At 42.5% G+C, this 27,238-nt stretch overlaps 1 protein-coding gene across 11 annotated transcripts in view; it reads left to right on the top strand.

The window, feature by feature from the left end:
- The first annotated feature begins 383 nt into the window (after positions 1-383).
- CFAP54 (cilia and flagella associated protein 54) overlaps positions 384-27,238 on the top strand; it is a 312,009-nt gene continuing 285,154 nt past the window's right edge. For 9 of the 11 annotated variants that reach the window (XR_014804323.1, XR_014804322.1, XR_014804320.1 and 6 more), the window contains exons 1-5: positions 384-741; positions 10,018-10,123; positions 13,488-13,631; positions 18,120-18,291; positions 22,547-22,605. Coding sequence is in view for 6 of the 11 variants with exons in the window: in XM_084957512.1 (XP_084813638.1) it covers positions 413-741; positions 10,018-10,123; positions 13,488-13,631; positions 18,120-18,291; positions 22,547-22,605 (810 nt within the window). In the remaining 5 variants the exon portion in view is untranslated. Of the gene's footprint in view, positions 742-10,017; positions 10,124-11,055; positions 11,375-12,736; positions 13,143-13,487; positions 13,632-18,119; positions 18,292-22,546; positions 22,606-27,238 lie in introns of those variants that run through there. The other 2 variants (XM_084957516.1, XM_084957517.1) reach the window with 2 other exon arrangements.

Here is a 27,238-nt window from a genome sequence, read left to right as displayed (position 1 = left end):
TTCTTAAACTGTGAAACAGAGATACTAATAATATTGTAAAGCTATAATGATGATTAAATGAGGTAAATGAGATTAGTTTCAAATGCTTAGAACAATGCCTGGCAATGTATTAATGACCATCATTATCATTATTAAGTGGTTGAAATGGAAAACGGTATAGTTTGGGCTTGTGATCCTAAGTTTCTGGCTCTCCGCCCAGAACCCTCTCTCAGTTCTTATCTCACACAGCGATGAGCAGGAGGACAAAAACACCGTAGGAGCAGTATTGCTTTCTGGAACCGGTTCTTTCTTCCTTTGCCCTCCAGGGGCCGCTGTGTTTCCCTAAAAGCACGCGGGATGCCTGGTTGCCGGGAGACCGTTGCCAGGCAACCGCGTGTACACACACTCCTGGTGAGGCCAGGGTCTTGGCAATATGGCGGCGCACGGCACCTGTTCGTTCTCCCCATCCAACTTGTCTCCCACCTCGGTGTCGCCACCAGGACCGCCGCCCACGCCACCCCCCACCTCGACCGCGATCTCAAAATCACCCCTGGAGTCGAAGGCGAGCTCGCTGAGCCCAGTGCCTCACTCGACCTGCCATGAGGATTCGTTGCCCCTTGCCGTGTTTTATGGGCCACTGGATGCTAAAAACCCACTCCTGGTCTCCTGTGAGAAGGAGATCCAGGAGTTGCTAGGCTTTATGAAGAGAAAGAAGGCTTTAGCTACAACGGAGGAACAGAAGCACGAATTCCACCGGCGTTGGTAAGCAGAGGCAGGGCGCTGGGGCGGGGGCTGCCTGAACGGCACTCTCCGGGGGCCTGAGGAGGAGGTACCCTGTAGGATGCAGGTGGTGGTCCCGGGACTGGGTCAGTGCTGTGGACGCAGAACATGGCCAAAGGGCCCTGGAGATACAAAGTTTAAGGAGTGGAGAGTCATTGTTATTACAATCCTTAATTCCTAATAAATGTTGTACCGTGGCTTCCTGCTGGGGTCAGAATAAAAATCAACAAAGAAATTATTTCATAACTCACCATTTGTTCTGTTTCTGAGTGTCTTATAATGCCTAATTCATGCTAATACATGTTTGGCTCACTTTTCATGTTTTACAACTTTTCACGTTTTGGGTACAATTTTGTATGGGGAGAAAAAGGAATAACTTTGATGTAGCTTAGAGTCTTGAAAAAGTTAGTTCCAGATACCATGAAGTATGTCATCCTGTGAACATTTATATGTTACTCCTTTTTATATTGTTGCTAGGATCGCAGTAACTTTTTCTTGACTTTGTGACTCATTTCACATGTTTGCCTTTTTCTGGGTTCTATTACCTTGTTATTATCTCGCACTGCAAACAACCTGTTCTTAAGATTCTTTCCTATCTTTGTTACCATCTTTCTTTCCCAGTCAAAATACACTGCAAACTGAACAGCCAGAAATGTAGACAAGTGGCAAAGAATACCAGACAGGCAATAGTCTCATATTTCTCATCCTTATTTAATAAGAAGAAATAGTTTTAACTTATATTATTCATTCATGCACTTAACTGCATATTTATTGAGCATCTTCTAAATATCAGAGTCCATTCTAGAAACTAGGAAAACATCAAGTTAACATATATACAAATTCATATCCTCATGGGGCATGTATTTTTGTGACTACAGACAGCTACTAAACAAACATGAAGAGAAATTATTTTACAAGGAGATAAGTGCTAGGGAGAAAATTAGAGCAGGGAGGGGGTTAAGGGTATCAGAAGGGTATAATAATTTAAAATGGGATGGCAGGGAGCATGGTCAGGAAAAGTGGCCTTTGAGAAAGATGAGAAGGAGTATGGTAGCAAGTGATGAGGATTTCTGTAGAAAGAGTTGGTCACACAGAGAAACTGGAAAATGTGAAGGTTCTGGTGTGGGATTGTAACTGTGGGAAGAACAGATTTCTGGCAGGCGTGAGAGCGATGAAGAGCTTAGTTTTTAGATGTATGAAGATAGGGATGTAATTCACCAGGCAGGCAGTTATGCAGGTAGTCGGACATTTGAGTCTGGAAGTCAGAGGAGAAACACATTTGGGAGTTATGGGCATATTGATGATATTTAAACCCGACGTTGGATGGAATAGCTAAGGGAGTGAGTGAAGCTGGAGAAGAGAAGCATCTCACCACAGAACCCTGGGATCCTCCAGCATTGACAAGTGGAGGAGAAAAGAAGAAACTAGCAGAGACCAAGAAGGAGTGGCTGAAGAGGTAGGAGGAAACCAGTAAGCGTGTGATGTACTGGAAGCCAGGGAGAGAAAGCCTTTTGAAAAGGAAGGAATGATCAGTCAGCTTATTGCCGATGGGCCAAGTTAAAATGAGAACCAAGAACTGACCAGGGAAAGCACGTTACAGAGCTAAACTACATACATTAACATTTTAAATGTTTCTGTGCCTTACCCCCCTACCCCCCAAAAAAGGAGTTCCTGTTGTGGCGCAGCAGAAATGAATCAACTAGGAACCATGAGGTTGAGGGTTCGATGTCACTCAGTGGGTTAAGGATCCACTGTTGCCGTGAGCTGTAGGGTAGACTGCAGATGCGGCTTGGATCCTGCGTTGCTGTGGCTGTGGCATAGGCCAGCAGCTGTAGCACTGATTCGACCCCTAGCCTGGGAACCTCCATATGCCATGGGTGCGGCCCTAAAAATAAACAACAAAAAAAAAGTTTCTGTGCCTTAGATAGCGGTTTATCGTCCCAGCTCCACCACCAACATTTGACTTCAAACCACTGCCATCTCAAATTTTCCCTGCGGCCATGTGAGTCTCAAATCTATCCTTCACGGAGCAGTCAGAGTGACCTTTATAAATAAATCACCCACTCCCCTATCTAAAGACTGTTTATTGTTTCCCATTGCTTTTGGAATAAAACTAAGACTCCTTCTGGTGTCCTCCAGGGTCTGTGGCTCTTGTCTTGCCTGCTTCTCATCTCACTCATCTGACTTCTCTCTCAGGGAAACAGATCCTTCTGTCTCTCACCCCAGGGACTTTGTACTTACTGTCTCCTTGGTCTGAAATGTTCTTTCTTTAACTATTCAAAGAGCTGACCCCTTCTCTTCTTTCAGGTCTTACCTCCTTAGAGGGGGCTTTCATACCTAATGCAAGTTCACTCATCAATTTATCCTTTTATTTCTTCTCTTGTGTATTTTCCGCCTCTCCCATTAGACTGTAAGCTCCCTGATGACTCTGGACGATGAGCCTCTTTTTCATTGCTCTGTCTCTAGCATCTAGTCTGAGGGTTGGGACATAGCGGAAAGTCAATATTAGGCGTTGAAAGAATTCAGGAGTTACGCTTGCGTTCTCAGGAATTGTTAGTGTTCTGTATGGGGATGGAGACCCGGGTCAATCGGTAGGTACAGTATCTGCCCCATCTCTGAACAGAGAATCACAACATGAAGGATTGACGTGGCCCTTAACATCTAACCTCTCGTGTATTTAGGTATTTATTTACACAATAATTTTTTAATTTTTTGTCTTTTTGCCATTTCTTGGGCCGCTCCCACAGCATAGGGAGGCTCCCAGGCTTGGGGTCGAATCGGAACTGTAGCCGCCAGCCTACGCCAGAGCCACAGCAATGCCGGATCCGAGCCGCGTCTGCAACCTACACCACAGCTCACAGCAATGCCGGATCCTTAACCCACTGAGTGAGGCCAGGGATCGAACCCAAAACCTCATGGTTCCTAGTCGGATTCGTTAACCACTGTGCCATGATGGGAACTCCATATTTACACGGTAATTTTTAATTGAGTGCCTACTATATGACAGGGTCTGCACTAGTCATAGGTTATACAGTGATGAACAAAATAGACATGGGAATCCGACGCTTATAGTTTAGAGAGGGAGATGAGTTTTCTTTTCTTTCTTTTTTTTGCTGTTTAGGGTCACATTCTCGGCATATGGAGGTTCCCAGACTAGGGGTCCAATAGGAGCTACAGCTGCTGGCCTACGCCACAGCAACACCAGGTCTGAGCCGAGTCTGCGACCTACACCACGGCTCACGGCAACACCAGATCCTCAACCCACTGAACGAGGCCAGGGATCGAACCCGCAACCTCATGGTTCCTAGTCCGATTCATTTCCACTGTGCCATGACGGGAACTCCAGGGAGATTAGTTTTTGATGAGTTACTAAGTCAACACACAAACAAGTGCCATGAAAGAAGATGCTACTGAGAACTTAACATGTGCCAGGTATTGCTCTAAGCGCTGAGGACATAGCAATGAACCAGACAAAAATCCCTGCCCTCTTGGTACTTTTATTCTAGAGGGGGGAATAGATAACAAACATATTAAATAAGTACATTTTATGGTGACCTAGAAAGTGATAAATGCTAGGGAGAAAAAGAGAGGAAGGGTTACGGAGTGGGAGACGTGGTTGCAATTTTCAGCAAGGTGGTTGGAGTAGGTGACACTGGAGCACAGACTTAACAGGAACACAGTGGAGACCTGCCTTCAAATGAATGGAGAGGGAGGTGACATTAAGCTGAGATTAGAAGGATGCCTGGCAGTCCACCAGCAAGGAGAGAGGATAAACAGAGGGAATGAGCGTGTGGGAAGATCTTGGCAGGAAAGAGTCGCGGGCCCTTACGGAATGGACAGAAGCCCGTTCAGCACAGGGTAGAGTGTGTGGGTGCAGTGGTATGAGATGAGATTAGAGGAGTAGGTAGGGCTTTGGAAGGTTTTAGAGGCCGGGTAGAGCATTCGCATTTATTCCAAATGCAACGGGAAAACATTGCTTAGTCTTTGGCAAAGAATTAACTTTATGTGATTTTGGTCTTAAAACATTTTGGTGACTTTATCCAAATGGAGCAAGGCTGGCCATGTGGAGACCAGTTAGGAGTAGAGGCGGTAGGAGGTATGTTGCTTTTATAACATATTTGACAGATGATGATTTTTTTAAATAAAAAATTTGATGCTTCTTATAACTATAAGAACTTCTGTAAACATAACAATTCCTGGAGTTCCCATCGTGGCGCAGTGGTTAACGAATCCAACTAGGAACCATGAGGTTGCAGGTTCGGTCCCTGCCCTTGCTCAGTGGGTTAACGATCCAGGGTTGCCATGACTTGTGGTGTAGGTTGCAGACGCGGCTCGGATCCCGCATTGCTGTGGCTCTGGCGTAGGCCAGTGGCTACAGCTCCGATTCGACCCCTAGCGTGGGAACCTCCATATGCCGAGGGAGTGGCCCAAAGAAATAGCAAAGACAAAAAAACAAAAAAACAAAAAAAACAATTCCGAGTATCTAAAATACAGACTTTGATCATACCAGCAATGCCTTTAGAGTGTGATACATTTTAAAGGTATGCTTTTGTTAAGAGCACATAAAAATTTGATCTTCTGTTTATACAGTTATGCTTTTCTATTTTAGAAAATTAAAAATACCGAGCAGCAACTATAATCAAATAGCAATCCAGAGTATGTTAACATTTTTCTTAGATGATGTACATTACATAGCATATATTTTCCTTACTTAATCATTATATAAGCCACTTCCAATGAGTAGTCTTAACTTGAACTTATGGTTCACTTTAAAAAAAAAAAACACCTCTCTCATTATATAACCTTGATTGATTTAACAAAGCTGGTATTTTTCTTTTATGAGTAATGAACCTACTCATCATTATCTCATCTGTAAGGTTTGGAAGAATTAGCTCTTTCACCTACATAATTTAAAAATTCTACCAAGACTTGGTGAATTTCTTGGATTCCTTTTATTTATTCTAATACTATTGCATTTTATGAAGCAGCAAATGAAAGTGAAAACCATAAAACAAACCCCAAAACATTTACATTTTTAAACTTCTATCGTCTGTATTTGGCATGGTTATTTACTACTTGGCATGTGTATTTTCTTACCCTTAAATATTAGTTGGTCCATGATGACAGGAATACCCTGGACCCCCTTCCACTCTTGTCACTCGGTCATTATTACTTAATTACCCGAATGAATTAATTGACATGTTTTTGTTGAGGTTGGTCCATTAATACTCCAACATTGGACAATGATAAGTACTTCAGTCCTGAAGTGTAGCTTCCTGTCTGTATTAGTCAGCTTGGGGTACTAATTACTAATTAGTAATTACTAATTAGTCAGTTTGGGCTGTCATAACAAAATACCACAGGCTAGGTGCCTAAAACAAGAGAAATTTATTTTCTCACCGTGCTGGAGGCTGGAAGTCCCAGATCAAGGTCTGGCAGGGCCAGTTTCTGGGGGGAGCCTCTTCCTGGCTTGCAGACATCCACTTGGTTCTTTTAGAGCCTTTCCTCTGAGCAAGCGGAGAGAGAGCATTAACTCTGTAGTGTCTCTTCTCAGAATGGATTCATCCCAGTGGACCCCACCCTCATGACCTCATTTAATCCTAATTACTTCCTTAAGAGTCTCCTTCTCCAAATACAGCCACACCGGGGCTTAGGGCTTCAACATAGTAATTTCGAGGGGCACACACAATCAGGCCATAACACCATCCTTCTCTAGAAATTTCTGAGATAGGATTGGATAACTATTAGGAGAAATGTGGGCCTTTTTCTAGAGGCATCTGTCATTTGCAGGAGAGAAGGCAGGAGTCTATATCAACTAAATGAATGAACAAAATAAGTAATGATCTGCTACCCTCTGAAATCTGATTAAAAACCATACAGGAAGCCCAAGCCCAAAAGGACTGACTGAATATTTGAATCCTGAACAGTCTATAGAAAAGCATGAAATAAGAACAAGGAATTCTTTTCCCTAGTCATTTATTGTTTTTTCATTCTTTCAACAAATTTTTACTGAGTACTGACATATACTAGATATTCACTACTCTTGGGGCCGGGCAATGATGAATATGGATGAGGTCCTTGCCTTTAGGGAGTTTCTCTTCCAGAGTAATGGAAGGCATAGTTATACATGGCTAAAAGCATGGAGGCACTGGGCCTGAGTTTCATCAACTGTGTATCTAGGATGTTGATATTACCCATCTCAGTGAAAATGAAGTGAAAAATATTCATGCCAGCAAAAGACCCAGAATAGCCAAGACGATATTGAAGGAGAACAAAGCTGGACGACTGACACTACCTGACCTCAAGACTTATAATAAAGCTACACCAATCAAGACAGTGTGGTGTGGCAGATGGATAGACAAATAGATCACAGGAACAGAACAGAGAGCCCAGAAACAGACCCGCATCGATAGAGTCAACTGATCTTTCACAAAAGCGTAACAGCAATACCATGGAGCAAATACAGTCTTTTTAACAAATGGTGCTAGAACAGTGGGACAGCCACATCTTAAACCCTGAATCTAGGCACAGACCTTATGCCCTTTCCAAAAATTAACTCACAATGAACCACAAACCTAAAGGGAAAATGCGATGCTATTTAAAAGCCCTAGAAAATAACACAGGAGAAATCTAGACGACCTTTGGTTTGGCAGTGACTTTTTAGATATAGCACAAAGGCACAAACATGAAAGAAAGCGTTGATAAGCTGGACTTCATTAAAGTTTTCTGCCCCGTGAAAGACACTGTCAAGAGAATGAAAGCCAAGTCACGGACGTGGAGAAAATATTTGCAAAGGACATATCTGATAAAGGATGCATCCAAAATATACAGAGAACTCTAAAAACTCAGCAATAGGAAAACAAATAACCTGATTTTAAAAATGGGCCAAATAACCTTAATGGACACTTACCCAGGAAGAAATACAAATGGCAAATAAATATATGAAAAGATGGAGTTCCTGTTGTGGCTCAGTCGGTTGCGAATCCAACTAGTGTCCATGAGGATGTGGGTTTGATCCCTGGCCTTGCAAAGTGGGTTGGGGATCCAGCGTTGCTGTCAGCTGTGGTGTAGGTCTAAGACACAGCTCACATTCCGCATTGCTGTGGCTGTGGCGTAGGCTGGCAGCTGTAGCTCTGCTGTGACCCCTAGCCTGGGAACTTCCATATGCTGCAGATGCAGCCCTAAAAATAAAAAATTTTTAAAAATGTATATGAAAAGATGTTCCATATCATACATCACTAGGAAGATGCCAATTAAGACGACAATGATGTACCACTACACACCTATTAGAACGGGCCAAATGCAGTCACTGTCAAGGATGTGCAGCAGGTACTCTCGTTCATTGCTGAGGGGAATGCAAAGCGGTACAGCTGCTTTTGAAAACGGTTTGATGTTTTCTTACAAAACTTAACACACCCTTATCGTGTAATCCAGCAATTATGCTCCTTGGTGTTTACCCAAAGGAGCTGAAAACTTCTATCCATATGAAAATCTGCACATGGATGTTTGTAGCAGCTTCATTCAAATTGCTAAAACTTGGGAGCAAACAAGATCTCTCAGTAAGTAAACTGATAAATAAACTGTAGCATATACTGACAATGGAATATTATTCAGCGCTAAAAGGAAATGAGCTATCAAGCCATGGGGAAAACATGGCTGCATATCTTAAATGCACATTACTAAGTGAAAGAAGCCAATCTGAAAATGCAACTTACTATATGATTGCAAGTATAAGACATTTTGCTAAAGGCAAAACTGTGGAGAGACTACAAAGTTCAGGGGTTGCCTGAGGTGAGTGGAGAGGGAGTGAAGAATAGGCAGAGCACAGAGAAGTTTTAGGGCAGTGAAACTATGTGATACAATGGTGGATATGTGTCATTATACATTTGTCTAAACCCATAGAATGGACAAGAATAAACCCTAATGTAAACTATGGACACTGCGTGATAATTATGTCAGTGTGAGCCCACCAGCTGTAATAAATGTACCCCTCTGATGGGGGATATTGATAATAGGGGAGGCTGTGCATGTGCTGGGGAAAGGGGTTTATGGGGACTCTATACTTTTCACTCAATTTTTCTGTGAACCTAGAACTACTCTAAAAAATAAAATCTGTTTTAAAAAATGCATACAAAGAGTATAGACCCAATGTTCACAGCAGCGCTATTTACAATAGCTAAGATACAGAAGCAACCTAAGTATCAACAGATGAATAGATTAAGAATATATGTAATGGAATTCCTGCTGTGGCACAGTGGGTTAAGAATCCAACTGCAGAAGCTCAGGCTGCTGCTGAGGGGAGGGTTCCATCCCTAGCCTGGCGCAGTGGGCGTTGCTGCAGCTGCAGCATAGGTCACAGTTGTGGCTCTGTCCCTGGCTGGGAATGCCATATGCCACAGGTGCAGCCATTAAAAATAAAATAAAAAGAATACATGTGATGGAAGATAAGAAAAGGAATGTATATATATATATATATGTAAGACTGGGTCACTTTGCGCCAAGACAGCAGAAATTGGTGCAACATCGTACATCAACTATAATTTAATTTTAAATAATGTAAAAATAAAAGAATGTATGGTACACACACAATGGAATATTACGCAGCTATAAAAAAGAATAAAAATTTTGCCATTTGCAACAACATGGATGGGCCTAGAGAGTATTATGCTAAGTGAAAGAAGTGAGAGAGAAAAAGATAAATACCATATGGTCTCACTTAAAAACAGAATCTAAAAAATACAGCAAACTAGCAAATACAACAAAAAAGAAACAGGCTCAGAGATAGAGAACAAATTAGTGATTATCAGTGAGGAGAGGGAAGTGGAGAGGAGCAAGACAGGAAAAGGTGATTAAGAGGTACAAACTACTATATATAAAATAAATAAGCTACAAGGATATATTGTGTGGCAGAGGGAATGTAGTCAATATTTAATAATAACTATAAATGGAATATAACCTTTAAAAATTGAGTCACTGTTGTATATCTGAAACATATATTATAAATCCACTATACCTCAACAAAAAATAATAAAATTAGAAAAGTAAAATCATTAGAAATGCATAGAAAGAGCTTCTATCAGTGCTTGGTACAAAGGAAGCAATACTCTTGACCATAATTACATTTATGAATAATTAGACATTAAACATAAGGCACATTGAAAAGACTTAGCACAGAGAAGTTTTTAAGAATTGTTTGCTGGTCAGTGTAGGTTTCCTGCTGCCTTTGACGATATCATTTGATGTCATGATTTTTTACAGTGCCACCTCTCTGTTTAATATCTGGACCAAATACGCCCCCCGGCTGCCAGCTGCCTATTACAACGAGAAGCTTCTGAAAGTTGGAGATAGCCTTTGTGAAATGAAAGTAAGTGCCTCCAGAGTAACAGGAGCCCACATGAAACTCATTTGACTAATTATTAGTATTATTAGTTTTGGTTTGATACCATTCCTATTTGACACGATTTGATTTTTTTTCCCCTTAGAAAAATAGAAGGGTATACAAATTTTGCTGAGGCACAGTAATCCACAAAGTGTTAGTTTTAAAATTTTGTAGTTGGGATTCTCCAAGGGTGATATATTCCCAAACAGAAAGGCAGTTGGCTGCGGATGGGCGGGAACAGGGGCCCCCAGTGAACAGAGGGTGTGGTGGGCGCCCAACAGGAAATGCTGAGTCATCGTGTTCCTACCTTATACAAAGGAGCCCAGACACCACTTCCTGTTGTTTTTCACATGGCTGGCCCTGCCCAGCAGACGGCTCTCATAGCTCCTGGCCTTGCCCCTGGGTGGGTTGGTGCTCAGTGCCTCGTCTTAATGACTTTCAGCTCCTTCTTAACACTTTCCTCTGTGTGATTACAGCAGGCATTCCCTACATGCTCTGTTTCTTGCTCAGGGTTGTATTCGCACTGGGTCCGTGCCCTATTTGCAGTTGCATCTCCACAGCCAGCTCTCGGATCGCTGTGGGCTCACGGACTTGGTTTGATAAGACTGCACCATGGCTGGGTTTTCAGTTAATGAAAATGTTAGTTTTTCCAGAAAGCTCTGGCACAGGCCCAAATTATTCCAAGTTAAATGAGTGTTTGGCACATGGAGGATCCTTGGACTAAGAGCCATGTTGAACAGAGTGATTTTAGGCCAGACGTGGGCAGTATTCAGTCTGTTACCCCGCCAGGCCTGTTTTCCTGACGCACAAGCAAAGCCAAACCCAAGCAAGCAAGCGGCCCAGATTTGCTGCAGAGAAAGAGTTTCTTCAGACGGCAGTCGAGGGAGGAACCAATCTCGGATCCGCCTCCCGGAACTGAGAGGGCTGAGATGTTTATGAGACAGGCAGAATGGGTCCAGGCCTGGGCGCCAGTGATTTAAGGCAGGGAAAAGGTGAGGTTGTCGGCGTCCCGCGCAGGTGCATCTCGGTTCGGCCTTCCTCTGTGTTGAGAGTGGAGGCACTTAGCCTGATGGGAAGGCGGAGCTTCCCAGCCTCTGACGTCAGGCGGCCCCGCCCGGACACCTGCGCGGCCCAGTTTTAGGGGGGGGTGGTCTCGACCAGCCCCAGCTGTTTCGCCCTGGGCCAGAGCCGACTGCGAGTTCCTGCAGAACAGCGAGGCTGCGTGAAGCTGGGAAGGTATGCAAGTAAAGAGAGGAAAAACAAAAAACCAAAAACCCAAGTGAGCTTAAGTAGTGAAGGTAGTTTACAAGCCGAAGGTTATTTTTTAACAAGACTTCTCTTATCTGTTGTTCTGTAAATCAAACTCATGCAGATCTCTTTGTTAACAGGTTCCGTTAAGTCTGTAGGGCATGGTTTCAAGTCTTTTCCCAATCTAGTTTCCCAGCTTCCTTTTTCTCCTGCATTTCTGTTTTATGGACCTGAATACTTTGGGTCTGGGAGGGAAATTTACCACATAGAGGCTAAGAGGTGGAGGAACTTTGTTAATGAAGCAGTACCATCTATTTTCTGCTGCAAAAATTGGAGAATTACCTTAGTTCCGTGTAATTGGACCATGGTTCTTAGAAACTTGAAAATACAGAGTTTGGAAAATTCCAGGAAAAAAATTCAGATGAGGTCCAACTTGTAAGCTAGATTCATGTGAAGTAACAGTTTTGACGAGAATTGAGTGCCTCCTCTATATGTGTGTGTATAAATATATATATATATATATATATATATATTTTTTTTTGTCTTTTTTGCCATTTCTTGGGCTGCTCCGACGGCATATGGAGGTTCCCAAGCTAGGGGTCGAATTGGAGCTGTAGCCGCCGGCCTACAGCACAGCCACAGCAACGCGGGATCCGAGCCGCGTCTGCAACCTACATCACAGCTCAGGGCAACGCCGGATCCTTAACCCAGTGAGCAAGGCCAGGGATCGAGGCTGCAACCTCATGGTTCCTAGTTGGTTCCTGAGTCCTGATGGGAACTTTTTTTCCCCTCTATATTTTAATGCTTCTCCTTAACATAAGAAGTTGGTGGTACACAGCACAGTTTGGGGTTTGGGAGAATCCAGGTGGATGGAAGTGGAAAGAAGAAGCATGTTAGAAATTGATGGAGAAAGGTGGTGACAGATAGTGACTAAGGATTCAGAATATTTCAGATAGGATATTTAAACTTTTACGTAAAAGAACAAAGAAAAAAGTAAACCTACTTTTCACTGATGGGAAAGTGGGCAGATAAAGGTATTTATAATCCTGGAAACAAACTTGAGTGGTTACTTTGGTTTCTAGAATCTCTTTATTTTTATTTTAGTCACAGTAAGGAACATCTTGTTGGACTATTCTTGTTTTGCACGGAGATTTGAATTTATTATATGAATCAAGTTAGAATGGAAAAGATTCAGAATTAATTAGTGAGCAAGTAACACGTCCACAGAAATAGAAACAAAACAGCGTTTGCCTGTGATGCCTCCTAAGGGGCGAGGTAACCCAATAGGCAGTTCACATCCAGGGCAGTTGCTTTTCCTGGAAACACAGTTGCAGGGGAGGAAGCCAGGAAGGGTGGCAGCTGAGTCATATGCAGAGCCCAGCTCACAATCCACCGCCCTGAACCTCTCCAGGTCGACGGTGCCCTGCGGGCTTCAGAAAAGAGGCGTCTGACTTTGTAATGGGAACAGAAGCATGAATTAGAACTAACACGAATCATAACTAACGAGAGCTCAGACTTTTTTGATTTGTCCTGCTGTGATGTCAGAGACTGGACAGATGGAGGAAGCCAGCTCATCACCTGCATTGTTCTTTTCTTCCTTCTTTCTTTCCTTCCTTCCCTTCCCCTTTTTCTTTCTCTTTCCTTTTCTGTCTTCCTCCCTCCCTCCCGACCCTTCCCCACACTTTCTTTCTTTTTTGGAGCTTAGGCAGCATCAGAAGCAAGGCCGGTTATAGAGCTCATTTTCCTCCCTCACTGGGTAGGTGGGTTACCATGATCTAGTGAAGTTGAATCTTTTGGATTTTGAGTTTAGCCAGGTATGACCCCCCCCCCCCTCGGTGCCTGGTGCCTCTTCCCCCTCTCTGAGGTCAGGATGGTCTCATCTCACAATAGGCTTGGGAGGAGGATTAGATGAAATAGTGCACGTGCATTGCAGTCTGTTACAGAGTGTGTGGCAATGCTGCTGCTGCTGGTAGTAATAAAATAACAGTAATAAGCAACATGGACACTATTAATATTAGGAATATTATGACTGCGCCCTAATTTTCACAATGTTAAGCTTCAAATGGTATTTTGAAACTTACCAGTCCTCTTCTTATTTCAGGAATATAAGTTGGCCCTTTTACAGTGCTATGGGAGGTACCTTCAGCAGTTCACCGTCAACTTTGATGAGCATAAAGCAGACGTGAACGAATTCAAAGCTGTATTTTTTCCAAAAGGCCTTGGAGACAAAACCGCTGCACAAACAGTAAGATGAAAGCAGTAGCTAGACTAGCTACCACTGATGATCAGCTCTGCAATAGTATATCCTTTAGTTGACAGCTTCTCAATGTCTTTCATTTGCTTAGCATGGCGTTTACCTGTGTGTTCTAAGTTGCTTAATAAATATTTTCTGTGCTGGATGAGAAAGCGCGCTTTTAAATTTGTAAAGATGCTTTGGGGATTGTGTCATTGGAATCCCTTCTTCATCCAGTAGACAGTTATTATTATTATAATTACATATTGGTCTAATACTTTTAGTTCACAACGTGCTTTAGAAAACATATCGGATCCTCACAATAATTCTGTGAGTTAGATACTATTATTATCTCTATTTCACAAGAGAGAAAAGAGAAAGCTAATCACATAGCATAACAAGCAGTGGCTCTGGAGAGGAAACAGATTTTTTTTTTGATATTAAAAAAAAGTATGCTTTTTTTCCTCGTATACCAGTATTATGATGTTAATTGCTACCAGTGAGTCATTTTGTTGAGCAGTTATGATACGCTAGGTAGTCTTCTAAATGCATTACAGGAATTTTTACCTTGCAGCCTCCTTGCAGTCTTAAGAGATTGGTACTATTATGCCTCTTTTACAGATGAAGAAACTGAGGTTTATTAGAGAGTAAGAAACCTAGTCCACTTAAGGCACTGGGCAGAATTGATGTTTGAACCCTAATCAGTCTGACTCCAAAGCTGTGTTATTCCAAACTTAATGATTATTCTAGGCCTTGAAAACAGTATGTGGTTTAATAAGCAGAAAATCGCAAGCGCGTTGAAGGCACACTGAGCAGGTCAACTTGCCTGTAACATAGGTGCATGAATAAGAATTCTGAGCAATGTAAGTTGATGCCTAAATGGAGTCCTGACACCAACAAGCAGTTCTTGGGACACCAACTGAGTGTCCTACGGTTCAACTCAATCCTGACTGTGTGCCCGGAGGCAGTGCCGGATTCCACCGGTTAAGGGCTCAGTCTTGCAAGACCAGTCCCTGTCCCACCCCACCTGACCCCTACACACTTCAGATGCCAGTTGCAAGCTCATGCTACCTCTACTTCTGACAGACTGGCTGTATATCAGAGGGTCCCACACCCCCCTTCTTGGGTTGGAGAACTTGTTGCAGTAGTTCACAGAACTCCTGGAAACAGTGTACTTACTAGATTGCAGGTTTATTATGAAAGGATATAATTCAGGGACAGCCAGAGGAAAAGAGATACATAGAGCAAGACCTGGGGAAAGGCTTCTATGGCTTCTAAAGATGCACCATCCTCCCAGCACCCTCATGAGTTCATCATCCTGCAAGCTTCCCAGACACCATCCTTTTGGGATTTTATGGAGGCTTCATTACATAAGCTTGATGAATGGACTCATTGGGCACTGGTGACAGATTCAACTTCCAGCCCCTCTCCACTTCCCTGGAGGTCAGGGGATGGGACTGAAAGTTCTAAACCTCTAATCAAGGTTGGCTCCATTGGCAACTAACCTCTACCCTTAGGCACTTTCTGAAAGTCACCTCATTCACAGAGCAAAAGACGTCTTTGTCACTCTCAACACTTAGAAAATTCCAAGCGTTTTGGGAGCTGTGAGCCAGGAACTGTGGACGAAGACCAAATATATATGAGAAATATATTTTGGCCATCCGAATGACCAAATGTGTATTTCTTATAAATTGTAATATCTCAGTGCCCCACTGGGAAGAGTACTGAATGAAGAGTTTGAATTTTTAAGGCCCCTCCTATACCTTCTTGGTCAGGCTTCCATAGCTCTTTCTTATACATACCATTGCATTATCCTTCTACGCAGCCTGCCTAGCTTAGCATCATTGCACTGGTGGGCTCCACTGTGTGGAATTCTTCTATCCTAGATCTCTGTGTGGGTCACCCCTCACTTCCTTTGGGCCTCTTGTCCTCCCTGCTTTAATGTATTGTCACTTAAGATCACCTGATAAGTTTTCATTTATTTATTTTTACCACCTGTCTGCACTTTCAGAATGTGAGCTTCAGGAGAACAGGAACTCTGCTCTAATATCTAATCTCTAGTGCCTCCTGTAGTGCCTGGCGTGGATGTGTTAAATGAATGAATAAATTAAGTAGTATAGCCAGAATTCTTAATCCAGGAGTTCCCGTCATGGCTCAGCATTGCCATGAGCTGTGATTTAGGGCACAGACATGGCTTGGATCCTACGTTGCCGTGGCTATGGCATAGATTGGCAGCTGTAGCTCTGATTCAACCCCTAGCCTGGGAACGTCCATAGGCCTAAAAAGAAAAAAAGAAAAAAGCAGAATTATTAATCCAGAAGCAGTAGGCAAAGTAGATGAGACAGAAAAAGATTGGAGGCAAGAGGCAACAAAGCATGAGTATGCCAGCAGGACTGGGTGTGAAAAGACAGGAAGACTTTGATGTTTCACAGGCTAAGGTTTAGGTTCTGGCACAACACCGGCACACCACAGTTCTCAATAAATATGTATAAAATGAATGCATAAGAGAATGAATGGATTAAAAATACAGCGCAGGAGGAACTTGACAATGCAGAACTAGAGATCTTGAGAAATAGATTTTGGAATAAACATGTGTATTGGTCATAGTTGAAGAGGTAACTCTGGAGAATTTACTGTCGGGATATTAACAGCAAAGTTTTGTATACCTATGTAATCATGATATTTAATGATCCCCTTTGTATGCAGTATGGGGGGCAGAATTTCTAAAAGTTTGGTCTCTAGGACCAGCCTGCCTGGGTTCAAAGACATGTTGTGCCAATTCCTAACTGTAGGATCTCGGAGAAGATGTGTAGTTTCTTTGTCCCTCAGTTTCCTCATCTGTAAAACAGAAGTTATACTGAGACCTACTTCATTGTTTCGTTGTTGTTGTTGTTTTAGGATTGCTGAGATAAATAAAGACTTAGAATAGGGCATAACATTTAAAAAAACATTATGTATCATTATCTACTTCTAAAAGAGAGAGCACTTTGAAGGTAAGAACTATTCCAACATATAGATGCCTTCAACAATATCTTCTGTGAAACCAGCTCCATGGTTGCTAGAATTAGCATCCATGTATCCAAGCAGGAAACCTGCCTGGTGAAGTAAGGCCCATTTTTATGAAGACTGTCCGCTCCTATAGCTTTAGCAGTACTGAAGATTCTCAAACCAAAATCTACATCTTACATTTTGACATGTCCCAAACCGAACTCATCTTTTTTCTTCCATAATTGGCTCCAGCCAGTTACACAAGCAGGAAACCATTGCAGCCTTCTCTCTAACCTCCCACTTCTCGTTGGTCACTAAACCCGGTTGACTCCAACAAGACTTGTCTCTCCTCTTCTCCTCCTTCTCGCCTCCAGAGCCCCATTTCAGGGCCCTTATTTCTCTGGGTGACCTCAGGGGCCTCAGATCTCTCCTAGCCTTCTGCATGCATTTTTGCTCCTCTTTGCGTTTCACCTCCCACACTTTTGTCAGTGTGAATTTCTAAGGTGTACATCCAGGCTTTGCACTCTGTCACCCTTTGGATTTGTCCTTTGGCCTTGTCCTTTGGCCATAGTGCATATTCCTTGGAATGGTGTGGATGCTGTCCATGTTCTGACCATGGACGCCCCCCACAGCCTGATTTCTTTATCTTGAAACTTCTCATCCAACTTTAAAAAAGACTTGCATTTAGTGGCCACAGCAACCACCCTAAGCATTCCTAACACTGCCTGTGCCTGGGACGCATTCCCCTCTGTCTAGAGCCTGTCTTTCTCGTCTTCCATGCCTTATTGCTTAGCAAAATGTGGCAAACAGAGGTGCTCAACAAACATTTGTTGAAGGAATTGTATAGAGGGAAATACTTGCATCTAAATTAGTATGTTAAGATGCCATTGGGGGATTTATAAAAAATTGATTCAATTCTCTATTCTTGGAAATGGAATTTTGTACTTTTTTTTTTTTTTGCTTCTGAAAAAAAATTTTTTTTTTGACTGTGGAAAGATGATCTTCACTCGGTGGATGCTTTGAAAAACCCTATTTTACCTTATTTCTTTCCACATGTTAGTCCACTAGGGCTGCTATAACAAAAACCCAGAAACTAGATGGCTTACACAACATTTGCTTACTCACAATTCTAGAGACTGGGCAGTTCCAGATCAAGGTGCTAGAAGGTTCCATGTCTAGTGTGGGCCTGCTTCCCCCTGTGTCCTCATATGGCAGCTCTCCGTGGGTCTCTTTTATAAAGGCACTGATTCCACTCATGAGGGCCCCACCTTCATGACCTAATCACTCCCCAAAGACCTCACCTCCCAAATACCCCAAATATCATCACACTGGGCATTAGGTTTCAACATCTAAATTTGGGGAGGACACAAGCATTCCATCTGTTGCATTATTCTAATCTGTGGAATTAATTAAGCAGAATTGTTTCCATTTTAGTTTTTTACATTTTAAGAAGTGCTCTCCTAAGTTGCATAAACCCTATTTATATTCTTATTTTTTTCTCATGTGTTTCAGTTTCATGCTTTAAATGGCAAAAATATTTGCAGCTACCAGCTAGTCTGTGACAGTGACACAAACCTGCAGAATAGAGAATCTGTGATCCATTGTCTGCACATCTTGTCCTCCTTGAGACTCATCATGCAGGTGGCTTTGCCACAGGAGCACCTTTGCTGGATTATCTTCAATGGTATTTATCATTGTGTTGGATGTTTCATTGTGTCCTTCAGAAAGTTATTTAAATGACAAGTTTGTCAGTGCCTTGATTACCTTGTGACTTAAAACATGTTCATGTCATAATAAGACAGACGTGACTTTTTAAAACATTTTTATTCCATTTTAGTTTGTCCTCATGAGCAGGGACTTAGAGAGCTTGTCTTTGGGTTTTATGCCCAAGGAAGGGTTAGAGGCTGTTCGGATAATCAGATTCACAAAAGTACAAAATAGGGGCCACAATTAGTAAATAAATATACGTGGAAAGGGATGGAAAGACCCCTGCAGGTTAGATTGTTTTTCTAAGCATCATCCATTTATGGGCCGTTTCCCTGAATACTAGGGCTTTCTACATATCAGCTTTCTCCTCTTACCTGTTTTTGAGTGAGGAGATCTGAGAATGTGCATGTGTGTGTGTGTGTGTGTGTATAGCGAATTTATATACACATATACACATACACATCTATATATTGTATAGATAAAAATATATACCGATATATGCATTGTATAAGTCTCATGAAATGAATCTTATCAAAATGTAGCATTCGATTTCCCTTTTAAGAGTTACAATTTAAAGTCAACCAAAATTCTCTTTAAAATTACAGCTTGAAGTTATAATTCTCTGGATAACATATTCTTGAAAGAAAAATAATGACAGTGTGTTCCGTGTGCATACAACCAGGACAAAATAACTTGAAAGAAAGCATATTGGATCCTTTCTCGTCTGTGGCAGCTGACAGTACATTGCCTTTTTCTCCCTCACGCTCCCCAAGTCATATTTTTGACATTTTGATTGTAATTAGACCTTACATTTGCTCCCAGAGATGAGGCTGACTTTGGAAGAAATCTTTCAGTCCAGTGATGGTTAAGCTTTTGTGGCTCATCATCCTCAAAGTTGCCCAGCCATCTCTTCACCTGAACTGCTCACACCTCTTGGCAGGGACGAGCAGGAGCAGAGCATCTGTGCTCAGGGAGGAGTGATAGGCCCGAGGGTTCGGCCCTTGGGTCAGGCTTTGCTTGGACTGTGGAAACGATGCAGCGTGACTCTCTGACTGATATCCTCTTAAGATCACACACAAAACCTCCCACTGTTATTATTAGTTTTTAAAAAAGGTTGAACAGTGTCTGCATCTTGCACATCCTTTTTCTGGCATGTGCTTTGCTTTTTTTTTTTTTCAAATACATACGGCATCATGTTCTAGATTTTATTTTGGTTCCTAAATAGTTTTCTGCTCAACATTGTGGTTTTAGACTCGAGCCATGTTCCCATATATAAATTTAGTTCATTAACTCTGCCTGCTGAATTGTATTCCAGATGCCCATACACACATAGGAATGGGCACCCGGTTTGCCCTACCTCTCTAATTGCACAAATGATTCTGCAGTGAACATCCTTGCCTGAGTCCTTTTATAGACCTGTGTGAGAGTTTTCTGGGAATTATGCCCAGGAGTGAAATTGCTGGATTGTGGGAGACACATATCCTTAGTTTCACTAACTACTGTCCCTGTTTTAATTAATTCATCTCAAGCTTATTAAATGCCAGGCATTGTTCTAGATGCTTAGGGACACAGGAGTAGGTGATAGACAAAAGCCCCGTTCTCATGCTTACATAATGCTTCAGAGAGATGACAAATCAAAAATAAATGGCGTGTCATGGTGCTGAGTGCTGTGGCGGAGAAGAAAGCTGAGAAGGGTTAGGGAGAGCATAGGCACGGCCGCAGCCAGCTGGGGCCAGGCTGCAATTCAATGCAGAATGCTCAGGGAAGGCCTCACCCCAGATGACGTTTGAGTAAATACCTGACTGAGACATCTGGATATTTGCGGAAAGGGCATTCCACCTGGGAGATTAGCAAGTGCAAAGGCTTCGTCGTTTTAAAACTTTGGAATTTAATCATGAGAAAATAAATTGACCTGCAGTCAATTTCTCAAAATACATTTGACCTTTCCAGTTAGACATTTACACTCTTTACTTCTAACTGACTACTGTGCATACACAGCCTTGGTGTCTTCAGAGATTTTAACTCATCTTCGTTCTTTCACAACATCTAATTGGGAGAATGAGTACTGGGTAACACCTGACTTCTCAACTAAACTGAACTCATTTTAACCCTCCAGTAGTCAGATTATTTTAATGGTAGCCATCCTCGATGAAAAGGAATCATATGACAAAGAGGCAAACTCGTAATAGGCTTATGGTTAAAAATCAAACTTCCAAAGATATGCTGAGATTGTAAAAATTCAGTCTGTGCTCCATTTGAGCCATTTACTCTCTCTCTTGGGCTTCTGCAGTGGATCTGTGAGCCCTGCCAAGATCCTGAGGGGTTCAGTTAGAGTCAGGATGCGCTAGGGCTGCAAAGGTTAAGGGCACATCTTCGAAATACAAAGGGCCCTTGTTATTCTTGAGGGCTGTCTCCTGGGGCCTTCTGAAATTTCCTCATTCCCTTTGCTGAATGTTTGTCTGGGCTCCTGGCTTATGCCCGAATCATGTGTTTTGTGGAGAGTCATGTGTTTCCTATGCATATCCTTACTTGGTGATTTTTTTTTTTTTTTTTTCTCTTCTGAGAAACAAACAGTTGGGTCAACAAAACCAAGCTGTGATAAGAATGCTGAGTGTGAGCTCTTACTAGTGGAGTGGTTTTTTATCCCTGTGGATCTTACATGAGATAAATAACTATGTCACGGGAGCAGGCACACTGAGAATGCTGTATCTGAATGCTAAGAACTTGTTGCATTCTCTGTGAAGTTTATGGTACTAGAAGTGCTTAAGATTTTGTCCAATATATCTTTGTGTCACTTTTTTGTGTAATGTTTACTGTGCTTACAGGTGTTTTTTTTTTTGTTTGTTTGTTTTGTCTTTTTTAGGGCTGCACCTGTGGCATATGGAAGGTCCCAGGCTAGGGGTCCAATGTGAGCTACAGCTGCCAGCCTGCACCACAGCCACAACAACATGGGATCTGAGCCACGTCTGCGACCTACACCACAGCACACGGCAACACCGGATCCTTCACCCACTGAGCGAGGCCGGGGATTGAAGCCACATTCTCGTGGTTACTAGTCAGATTCATTTCCACAGTGCCACAGTGGGAACTCCTGCAGGTGTATTTTAATCAAGGGGTGTGTGTTTTAGAGCAGATACTGTTTTCTTAGAAGCTTTTAAAGTTTTTTTTTTTTTTTTTTTTTTTTTTTTTGGTCTTTTTGTCTCTTTTGTTGTTGTTGCTATTTCTTGGGCCGCTCCCACGGCATATGGAGGTTCCCAGGCTAGGGGTTGAATCGGAGCTGTAGCCACCAGCCTACACCAGAGCCACAGCAACGCGGGATCCGAGCCGCGTCTGCAACCTACACCACAGCTCACGGCAACGCCGGATTTTTAACCCACTGAGCAAGGGCAGGGACCGAACCCGCAATCTCATGGTTCCTAGTCGGATTCATTAACCACTACGCCACGACGGGAACTCCCCAGAAGCTTTTAAAGTTTTAACATGGACGTAGGATTTCAAATTGTTGGATTTTGGTGGTTATGAATTTTAGATCAGCTATTTCATAGAAAACATTTAGATTGCTTTCATTTTAGTTACATGCCTTTTTGAAGCATGGAATACTGTCTTTTAGGTTATTTTGTAATGTCCTTTGTATATGGAGAAATGAATGGTACTGTCATTCCCCGCTCATCCTCCAAATGCTGCCGTGAAATGAGTCTTCTATCTTCATTTAATTAGCAGTTTTATTAAAAAAAAATCGCACTTGAATGATCTTAAATAGGAGTTGAAAATGGCATTTTCATTAGAGTACTTAAAGGACATACCTTAATGATGGGATAAATATTATATGACACAGTGAATGAATACATTGCAACCTATTATGCATTATGATTTTTAAATTATGAGTTTCCTTGTGCCATCTGATTAAATATGTATTCTAATCTTATTGGGAGATAAATCTTCAGTTTTTCAGCTGTGAGGGAACCAATATCATTTTATGTGAATTAATAAAACCATAAGGTACATAAATTATGTGACTGAAATATTCTTTTGTTTAGCATATTTCAAAACTTAAACTGCCAGTGATTTGGCTACAAGTTACAAAAAATTTGTAATGATTAAACGTCTCCAGCCACTATCATGTATTTTCAGGTGATCACTTGTTTTGGGAAACACCAGCTTAAACTATAGAAATTGAAAGGTAAAATTCCACCATCTGACTGCAAAACATGTGAATGTTTTTCTCCATCCAGGTACCATTTACATTTACACCATTTGCAGAAAGCTGATGATCATAGGTCACTCTTCCAAGGTATGCAATTTACTGACAAAATATCTTCTTATGTAATTCCTGTTTTTTTAAGACTTGTTAGAATTGAATGCTAAGTAAAGAAAATTTAGTGAATTATGTAAAAAAAAATTAGGGAATAAATAGATATATATATTACATAGGTTTACTGTTCTTAGTTTTACTTTAACATGACCATACGTAAAAATGCAGACCATAAAGTATTAATGAAAAGAAAGACTTTCTAAAATTGATAGGTATTTCTCCCTTGTCCCTTGGTCTCCCACAGGGACATTGTCATAACTTGTCAATATGATACTGACCCCTCATCTGGCAGCTATACCTCTAGGTAGGGTGTCCATCCATTCTGGCTTGCCCAGGACAGTCCTTGTTTATGCCTTTTGTCCTGGCATGATTATTGGTGCCCACTTTCACCCTTCAGTGTGTCCTGGCTTGGATGATCACCAGTGGTTAGCCTCTCTATGTCATGCTCTGGAGCTTGGACTGCATTTTGTTGGAAGAGCTTGGACTATGCTTATGGCTCAGATACTAATTGGATAAATAAACATCTAAACTATGTCCCAGTCATGAGCCGACTTTATTTGCTAGTAAGATGCTCACTGCTCCGTTTTAGCTCGGGGAAGTGGCTGACACTTAAGATGACTTCCTTACCACATTGGTAGCACCTCTGTCTTCAGGAGAAATGGGTTTTTCCTCTGTGTTCATTGTCTAGTCATTGGAATGTAGGCAAAAATAAGGGGAAATACACTCCCCTTGAGACCACGCTTGAGTCGTTGCTGGTATCTGCAATATTACTACCTTAGTTTTCTGTATTGCATGCAAAACCTTACTCCGAGTATTCTAACACTTGGGACAGATTTTTTCTCCTTATTTCCTCAAAACATAGCCCAGTGTCTTAAAAATGACAACACCTAAAAAATATAGAGGCAAATGTACTTGCAGGCTTAATGGCTGACATTGTGTGTTCTCTCTCTGTTTTGTTCCTCGCGTTTAAAAGCTCTGACAGTGACTTGAACCATCTCTGTGCCAGATTTTTGAGTGTGAATTAAAGCAAGGGGAGGCTGTCCCGTGTATAACGTAAAATTGGCGTACAGACTATTCCAGTGATTCTATATTCAGTTCCAGATGATTTCCTAAAAAGAATGTGCAATCTTCGCTTGCACTTGCTGTAGCGACGAATACTGCTCCACAGAGCCAGCATGGTTTGGTCTGCTTATAACGTTTGTCTGCCAAAAATTTGAAAGGCTGAGATATCTGTGCCAACACTTAACTGTTAGTGTTTGTGTTTTTAATGCTGAGAGAATTTTAACGTGATAGTCATCTTAAAATAATTTCTTATTTATACCCTGGGTAAGACATCTATTCTCCCCCTCATGCCACTTGAGTTTCTTTTGGACAAAATGAGGGAGTCCTGAAGCAGGATGGTTCTGGAGTCCCAGTCTTGTGGGATGGGAGTGGGGGGGAGTGAGGAATGCAAGAATTTTGCAATGGTGGGTGGCTGTACAGTTGGCACTTGAAGATGGGGGTGAAATTCTTTTGGTTTGTTCAGTGTAAGTGTCAAGGAAATTAATTTTCAGCCAGAAATTCCCAAATCCTCAGCTTATAAGTTGATTCCCTGAGCTGAGACTCTACATGGACTCAGTGGGTCCATTGGCTTTTTTTTTTTTTTTTTTTTTTTCCTTTTGGGACCACACCTGTGGCATATGGAAGTTCCCAGTCTAGTGGTCAAACCCAAGCTGCAGCTGAGGCCTACACCATAGCTACAGCAGTGCCGGATCTGAGCCGCATTTGTGACCTAGGCCACAGCTTGCAGCAGTGCCGGATCCTTAACCCATTGATCAAGGCCAGGGATTGAACCCCCATCCTCACGGAGACTGTGTTGGGTTCTTAACTGGCTGAGCCACAGCAGAAACTCCTCAGTGGGTCCATTTAATAGGGACAAGCCCTTGGCCAAGTCCAGCCACATCTGAGTGGTCCTGATTCTGTAGCTACTTCAGAGTTGAAGTCTGTTATAGCAAATGACAGAAGGAGAAACAGATGTGGGATCCTCAGGCTTTTCTCGGTGTCACACCAGGGCAATATAAACTCATATGCTGTGTTAGGTACTGGGTGAAGGGCTTTGTATACATAACACCATGATAGTCTTTTGAGGGGGACACCACCATTGTCATTGTCATTTTTTTTTTTTTTTGTCTTTTTCTTTTTTAGGGCCGCACTTACGGCAGATGGAGGTTCCCAGGCTAGGGGTCGAATCGTATCCATAGCTTCCGGTCTACGCCAGAGCCACGGCAACACCAGATCTGAGCCATGTCTGCGACCTACACCACAGCTCACAGCAACGCCAGATCCTTAACCCACTCAGCAAGGCCAGGGATCAAACCCGCAACCTGATGGCTCCTAGTCGGATTTGTTAACCACTGCGCCACGACGGGAACTCCTGAAATATTTTTTCACATGACTCTCAAAACATCCTGAAGACCAAGACTGGCCAGGACTCTTTCCCAGATGGGAAACGCTTCCTTTTGTGCTGAGGCAGGTCACCAGCATCCGCCCAGGCAATGGAGGGAGGGCAGGTCTCTGAAGCCTCTTTCCCTAAAGATTTGGGACCATTTGCTCTCCCTTATGGTATAATCTGTAGCTGCTTCTGAGGCATTTAAAACTGTAGCAGAGGGAGTTCTCTTGTGGTGCCTTGGGTTAAGGACCTGGTATTGTCATTGCAGCAGCTCAGATTGCTGCTGTGGCACCGACTTGATCCCTGAACTGGGGACTTCACATGCCATGGCTGTGGCCAAAAATAAAACCGCAGTACAGTACTCAGCGAACCTTAAAGAATACGGCAGAACCTATTCGTTCTAAGGAAACATTGATTTCCCTTTCCCTTTACTATAAAACTGAAATTGTTTGGTAAAGGTTGGGCTTGAACAATGCTTGTCAGGTCCCTCCACATGCTGTTACATAAACTCCAGACCCAGACTTGGAGATGCTTCTCAGTACCTTCCTCCAAGCCTACAAGCGAATATAAATGACGCTGCAGTGCCATCCTGTGGCTCAGCTGGTGAATCGTGGGCACTCTTCCTGGTTGATTCCCGAACCATGCTCCTGGCTAGGCTCTTAAAACTTGTTTTTTCAAAGGTGTTGGTTTTCCCTCTGAAGACAGTAGTCCTGCCGAAGCCCCAGCAATTTTTTTAATTCATAGAAAGAGTTCCCTATTTTAGGAGCAAGAAAAAATGCTATAAAGTAAGTGGTTTTTTGTGTTTGTTTGTTTGTTTGTTTTTGGGAAATGGCTTTTCATCTTTAAAACCTGAATGCTGGTTTTTCAGAGCCCTAAGCAGAACGATGGCTCTGCTCTTTGTCATAGTTGTCTTGTGTCGTGGAAAGAACACTGCTGCCCCTGGGAGTCCAGAGACCCGAATTCCAGCTCCAGCTCTGTCACTTACAAGCAGTTGAGCATCTTGTAGTCAGCTTAGGTTACTTTTAAGGTTCTGTCTGGCACTAAAATCTGTGATTTTTTTGCTAAGTCTGAGGCCAAACCGAAATAGTATGTGAACAACTGGTAAATGAAGCTATTTTTACGCTGAAATGTGAAATTCCTAATACCAGGAATCCTGAGAGCTTTGGAAGACATGTGGATATGAAGGGGGAAAATTTATACATGATGTCATCCTACCCTCTCAAAATTATAACAATCTGAATGCAAAAGTCCACAGCAGGATTTCTGTGCAGCAGATGTGAGAAAACGCAATTTATTTTATTTTATTTTTTTTTTTGGTCTTTGTCTTTTTAGGGCCACACCCATGGCATATGGAGGATCCCCGGCTAGGGGTGGAATCAGAGCTACAGCTGACGGCCTACACCACAGCCACAGCAACTTGGAATCTGAGCTGTGTCTGTGACCTACACCACAGCTCACGGCAGCGCCAGATCCTTAACCCACTGAGCGAGGCCAGGGATCAAACCCTCATCCTCATGGATCCTAGTCGGGTTTGTTCACCACTGAGCCACAAGGGGAAGTCTGAGAAAACGCAAGATTTTTGATGACTGTTAATTCCATGTCAGTTCACAGTGTGGCAGGGCTGGTAAAAATGACAGCAGCAATAATAAGAATTGCAGTAAAGCAATCCCAGACCCCTTTTACTGCCATCTAGTCAGTCACTCTCAAGGGACATTGGCACCCTGGAGCAAAGCCATAGGAGACCAACCCCGATGGAAAAGGAAGTGCAGTTCTGGGAGGTATAGACATGCTTTGAGAATCTCTATCCTGGAGAGAGAGCTGGGGAAGAGGGCAGGCTTCATAGGTGCTTTCAGATTCTTGAGGGCCGTAATTTGGAAGTTGAATTTTGAGTGGTTTTTTTTTTTTTTTTTTTTTTTTTGCCATTCCAGAAGACAGAACTAGGACAGACACCCTGGAAGTGTATCAAGGTGGATTGCACTTCAGATTAAAGAAGTTCGTGTTGGAATTGTCTTTTGATGTTACGTGGCATGTTGTTCCCTGTTCCTGGAGGTGGGAACTCATGAGCAGGGAGGATGTGGTGCTGGGAAAGTTGGTGAGGATGCGATTCGATGGATTTTCAGGCCTTTGATCCTATGATGACTTGAAATAGGTCCATGCTTAGCCCCATGAACTGAAACTTTTAGA

Source organism: Sus scrofa, chromosome 5, assembly GCF_054392235.1.
Source record: "Sus scrofa isolate SSC_HxYL_T2T_F1_AM1 chromosome 5, Sscrofa_HxYL_maternal_Yorkshire_Landrace_v2.0, whole genome shotgun sequence".
Classification (NCBI taxonomy): Eukaryota; Metazoa; Chordata; class Mammalia; order Artiodactyla; family Suidae; genus Sus; species Sus scrofa.
Note: the sequence above shows the minus strand (reverse complement) of the source record. Positions and strands in the feature narration are given on the sequence as shown.